The 6,324-nt window shown below is 50.4% G+C and overlaps 1 protein-coding gene across 1 annotated transcript; it reads right to left on the bottom strand.

Annotated features, from left to right (window-relative positions):
- Positions 1–5,429: 5,429 nt before the first annotated feature.
- On the bottom strand, positions 5,430–6,324 carry LOC109746273 (uncharacterized). The gene has a single exon (XM_020305390.4). The coding sequence runs from the start codon at positions 6,215–6,217 to the stop codon at positions 5,708–5,710; it is 510 nt and encodes a 169-aa protein (XP_020160979.1). The 5' UTR covers positions 6,218–6,324; the 3' UTR covers positions 5,430–5,707.

Below are 6,324 nucleotides of genomic sequence, written 5' to 3'. Positions count from 1 at the left end.
GTGCCACAACTTCGAATGAAGGTATGAACAACAAGTGTATGTATTTATCCATAGGGATATATTCGGTGATAGGGAATTGCAAAAAAGACAGGAACAAAGTCTCGAGAGAATATCGTAGAGTATTTTTGGAATCTTCTGGTGCAGCAGGCGATCATCTGTAATAAGGGGCTCTCCGGGTGGATGTGATCACGAGATCCTAATGTTAGAGTTAGTAATTTCATTTTAACCCGAATAGAAGAGAGATTAGAGTCTCAGACTATAGACGAGGAATAAAAGATCATAATACCATCCAATGGCGACGTGGGCCCGTAAGCCACACAACCATGTTAGTAAAGTTGTGCAATGTCTAGACTCGACTTCGGCCAAGGAGTATGAAAGGGGGATTCCTACAGGCAGTCGGCTCTGATACCAACTTGTGACGCCCCCGATTCAATCGTACACTAATCATACACGCAAACGTGTACGATCAAGATCAGGGACTCACGGGAAGATATCACAACACAACTCTAAAAATAAAATAAGTCATACAAGCATCATAATACAAGCCAGGGGCCTCGAGGGCTCGAATACAAGTGCTCGATCATAGACGAGTCAGCGGAAGCAACAATATCTGAGTACAGACATAAGTTAAACAAGTTTGCCTTAAGAAGGCTAGCACAAACTGGGGTACAGATCGAAAGAGACGCATGCCTCCTGCCTGGGATCCTCCTAACTACTCCTGGTCGTCGTCAGCGGGCTGCACGTAGTAGTAGGCACCTCCGGTGTAGGAGTCATCGTCGATAGTGGCATCTGGCTCCTGGGCTCCAGCATCTGGTTGCGACAACCAGGAAGAAAGGAAAGGGGGAAAAGGGGGGGAGCAACCGTGAGTACTCATCCAAAGTACTCGCAAGCAAGGATCTACACTACATATGCATGGGTATCTGTGTAAAGGGGCTATATCGGTGGACTGAACTGCAGAATGCCAGAATAAGAGGGGGATAGCTAATCCCGTCGAAGACTACGCTTCTGGCAGCCTCCATCTTGCAGCATGTAGAAGAGAGTAGATTGAAGTTCACCAAGTAGCATCGTATAGCATACTCCTACCCGGCGATCCTCTCCTCGTCGCCCTGTTAGAGAGCGACCACCGGGTTATATCTGGCACTTGGAAGGGTGTGTTTTATTAAGTATCCCGTTCTAGTTGTCATAAGGTCAAGGTACAACTCCGGGTCATCCTTTTACCGAGGGATACGGCTATTCGAATAGATAAACTTCCCTGCAGGGGTGCACCACATAACCCAACACACTTGATCCCATTTGGCCGGACACACTTTCCTGGGTCATGCCCGGCCTCGGAAGATCAACACGTCGCAGCCCCACCTAGGCACAACAGAGAGGTCAGCACGCCGGTCTAAATCCTATGGCGCAGGGGTCTGGGCCCATCGCCCATTGCACACCTACACGTTGCGTGGGCGGCCAGAAGCAGAACTAGCCTAGCAGGCGTTCCAGTCCAATCCGGCGCGCGCCGCTCAGTCGCTGACATCACGAAGGCTTTGGCTGATACCACGACGCCGAGTGCCCATAACTGTTCCCGCGTAGTTGGTTAGTGCGTATAGGCCAGTGGCCAGACCCAGATCAAATACCAAGATCTCGTTAAGCGTGTTATTATGAAGTAACCACGAACGCCGACCAGGGCCAGGCCCACCTCTCGCCTAGGTGGTCTCAACCTGCCATGTCGCTCCGCCACAAAGATCCACTCGCGGGTACTCCAAGAGCCGACCCAACTTTACTCACCACAGGTATCATGTAAAGTATATAAGTATATACCCATGATCACCTCCCGAGTGATCACGGCCCGATAGTATAGCAAGGCAGACGGAAAAGAATGTAGGGCCACAAATGGAATACTAGCATCCTATACTAAGCATGTAGGATTGTAGGTAAAGGTAACAACAGTAGTAGCAAGGACAGACTATGCAGCAGAATAGGATTAACGGAAAGCAGTAACATGCTATACTACTCTAATGCAAGCAGTAGAGAGTAGAATAGGCGATATCTGGTGATCAAGGGAGGGGGGCTTGCCTGATTGCTCTGGCAAGAAGGAGGGGTCGTCAACACCGTAGTCGTATTGGGTAGCAGCGGCGTCGGTCTCGGAGTCTAGCGAGAGAAGAGGGGGAAGAAACAATAAATATAATGCAAACATATGCATGACGATGCATGACATGACAATGAGCGTTGCTAGGGGTGCCCAATCGCGGTAATAGGTGATACCGGCGAAGGGGCAAACACCCGGGAAAGTATTCCCGGTGTTTCACGTTTCCGGACAGATGAACCGGAGGGGGAAAGTTGCGAGTTTGATATGTTGGGGATGTGTGGCGGACGAACGGGCTGCGTAGCCGGATTCGTCTCGTCGTTCTGAGCAACTTTCATGTAGAAAGTATTTTCATCTGAGCTACGGTTTATTTTATATGATTTTCTAAAGTTTTAAATCATTTTTAGAATTTATTTAATTAATTTAATTCAACATTATCCAGAATAGTGCACGCTGACGTCATCATGACGTCAGCAGTCAACAGAGGTGTTGACTGGTCAAACTTACGTGTGGGTCCAGTGGGACCCACCTGTCATACTCTGTTTAGGTTAATTAGGGTTTAGTTAAACTAATTACTATTTAATTAAACTAACAAGTTAATCAGATTAATTAAATAGGTTTAATTAACTTAATTAATTCACTAATTAATTATAAATTTTATTAATTCATTTTTATTTTAAAACGTTCTGGGGCTTGGCCCACCAGTCATTGTCACAGGGGGGCGGGGCCCAGCTGTCATAGGGCCAGCGGGCCTTAACGGGCACGATGCTAACGGGCGGTGGTGCGGGCGCCCAAACGGACGGGTGCGCGAGGGGCACTGAGCAGGCCCGACGCACGCCGGAGCCGGCGCCGGCCGGAGCCAGGGGAGCTGGCGGAGGGGGGATGGCCGCGGCGGCGGAGGTGGCTGCGGCAGGGAGCAGCAGGGCGGTGGCGCGCCGATGGCGGGATGCACGGCGCGGCGCGGCGGGTGGCCTCCGGCAAGCAGTGACGAGGGGCGCGCGTGCGTGCGGTTTGGAGGGCCGCGGCGGCATGGCGAGGTGGGCGCGTCGCGGGTGTAGTGATGCAAAGCAGCATCATCCGGTGCGGGAGTAGCAGCAGCAAGCACGCGGGCAGGGGCGCGGCCGGGAGCGGCGGCGGCCGTGGCGGTGCAGCGCGGTGTTGGCGGTGGCCGAACGCGGCCACGGCGGGGGCGCGCGCAGACGAGGCGGGGTGAGGCCAGCACGGGCCGGCAGGAGCCGCGAGCGGCACCGGGCGCGGCCCCGAGTGGGCGGGCGCGCGGTAGGACTGCAGGAGGGGGGCACGAGGCGCTCACCGCGGGGGTGCGTTGCGCGGCACGGGTTCGAGCGCGTGCGCGGGGAAGGAAGACAGGAGGATCGGGGTCGCTCACAGGGGTCGTAGGGTTCGTGGCAACGGGGCGTGAGGAGGAGGACGGAGACGGCGTGACGGAGAGGAAGCAGGCCGGTGAGAAGGAGGAGGCAGTCTGGCTGGGAAGCTCCGGGCGCCGGCGTCGGCGTCGGGGGTGGAGGGGCGATGCGATCGGGCTCCTCCCGATCCAGATCCAATCGAGGGGGGTGGGGGAGCGAGTGGGGCGACGGGGGAGAACGGTTAGGGTTTCGGTGGTGGCTCAGGGGGGTTATAGGGGGCTCCTGGGCCGGCCTGGTTGGCCCGATGGCTAGCTAGGCCGAGGCCCAGCGGGGGGGGGGGGGGGGTTCTTTTGTCTTTATTTTACTTTTGTTTGATTTTTCTCTTCTGTTTTCTGTTTTACTTTAGTTCCTCTTTTATTTTAGTTTTATAAACTATAAAAGTAGTCCCTAATTTAGTGTTAATAAATAGGCTACTGCCACATAAGTTTGGGCAACTAAATAAAATAGTTTAATATTTTTATTTTTTTTGTAAAAGGCATTCAATTAATTGTTTTTGCTACTGTTTAAAATATTTTAGAGTATTTAAACCATTTCTAAAAGTGTGGTTTCTCGATCATACTTACCTATGCAATATTTGGCTCACGCCGAACATTTTAGTTTCAATGTTTGAAAACTTTTATTGTTTGCTTGATTTTGAATTTGAATTCAAATTGGTTTCGAACTAACGCAAGATTAGCAACAGTAATCAAGGTGACGTGGCATCATTAGCAGAGGCTTACTGTAGCTTAATTATCCGGGCGTCACATAAAATTACTTAATATTGTGGATAATATTATTTTTTATGAACTTAGTCAAACTTTTCATATAAACTTAGTAATGTGACCTAAAAGAAATCCAAATAGAACCTACAATTGGGGACAGAGGGGATATCATTTTTACTATTATAGGCATATTACAAGCAAGTAGTATAGTCAAAGTCCTGCATTGGAAAATGTGAATAGTCAAGTGCGTTTTATATTTTTAGAAAGATGGCCAAATTTGCTATTTTCTAAGGTGACTAAAGAATTGAAGTTTTTTTTTGCAGGAAAACTTTCGATCTATTCATCTTCAATCATGGCACTACAACGAACACCAGAAATAATAAAAATTACAACCAGATCAGTAGACCACCTAGCGACGACTACAACCACTGAAGTGAGCAGAAGGCGCCCCACCGTCATCGCCCTCACCCGCCGGAGCCGGCCAAAACTTGTTGTAGTAGACAGTCGGGAAGTCATCGTGGTAAGGCCCTATAGGACCAGCGCACCAGTACAGCAATCCCCGCAGTTGAAGAGTAGTGTAGAACGGAGGGATCCAACCTGAAGACACACGAGCATAGATGAACTACGACCTGATCCGAGAAAGTCCACCAAGGGCAGATCCGCTGCGGACACATCTCCACACGCCCACCGACGATGCTAGATGCACCACCGTGACGGCGCCTAGACGGGGAGAACCTTATTCCATCTTCTCGGAGCCGCCGCCGTCTCGACTTCCTGAGTAGGACAGAAACCCTAACAAAACTCAAAAAAACATGGAAGGCGGGCCGACGGCAGCGCCGGCGGAAGGCAGAAGAACCCTAGGCCTTTTTTTGAAGGAGGAGGCGGCTGCGACGTTTATCGGTCAACCAAATTACACATTGTAAAACCTAGAGTTCCATGCAACTTTAGTTGCAGAAATGCATAATTAAGAAAGTTTCATATTGTAAACTGAAAGGAAAGGGTCAAACATTTCGGACTGAAAAAGTGACACGACATGGGAATGGATGGTTAGGAGACCACCTGGCAATCAGATTTTTTTTTTGCGGGGTAAAATATGTCAGATTAATCGCACAATTATTGGAGTTTGGTTAAAAATATATTTGTTTATTTGTCAGGCGTTTATTTTTTTTCCTTCAGATTTTGTATGCTGCCGACTTTCATAGGCCCGAAAGAAGAGAAACAATGTACCATTCCTCGTCATTAACTTTGATGTACAATAGTTAAAATACACGTAACATATACACGTAGAAATGTTGCATACCTACAATGGGACAACCTCAACCATCAATGGAAACTAACAATACATATGTCGACGTGTATACATAATTAAAAAACCTAAGGCTTACAACGTAAGACATACACTTGAAAAGAACAAATACTCTGTGGTAGCAACACCACAGTGATGTAGCCGTTGCGACATGAAGTGCGCCAAGTATCGACATGGCAAAAGAACTATCATGTGTGCTGAGAGGCGCCTATGCAGACGGAGGCGGCGCCACAAACGGCATAGGCACATTGATGCTCGGGATGGTAGGTATCTGCGGCATTGTCACCTTCGGCACAACAATTGCGGGCATTGGCGGCATGGTCAACTTTGGCACGACAATGGCAGGCATCGGGGGCATCGTCATCTTGGGCATGGAAGGAACAACTGGCATAGGCGGCAGTGTCACCTGCGGCACTGTGGGCATGGTCGGCATAGGTGGCACGGTCGCAGCCGGCACCGTGGGAACAGGCATAGCCGGCATAGGCGGCAGTGCCATCTGCGGCACCGTGGGCACGGTGGGCATAGGTGGCACGGTCATGGCCGGCACTGTGGGCACAACTGCCGGCAAGGTCGGCACCGCTGGGATGCCAGGGACAGGAGCAGCGGTAGGGGCAGCCGGAGGAGTAGTGTCGGCCAAGTTGCGTGCGCCATGGCACGTGTTGCTGGAGAGGAGCGCGCACGCCATGATCGTGGCCAAGAAGCTCGCCATGGAAGCCATAGCTAGCTAGCAAGCTCCTAGCTGGAGTTTATCTGGGATGGCTTACTGTCGTGTATGCAAACTGGGAAGCAACTGCAAGATGTTTTTCCTCTGTTGCGATGGAAGAA

Source organism: Aegilops tauschii, chromosome 5 (genome assembly GCF_002575655.3).
Source record: "Aegilops tauschii subsp. strangulata cultivar AL8/78 chromosome 5, Aet v6.0, whole genome shotgun sequence".
Lineage (NCBI taxonomy): Eukaryota > Viridiplantae > Streptophyta > Magnoliopsida > Poales > Poaceae > Aegilops > Aegilops tauschii.
Note: the sequence above shows the minus strand (reverse complement) of the source record. Positions and strands in the feature narration are given on the sequence as shown.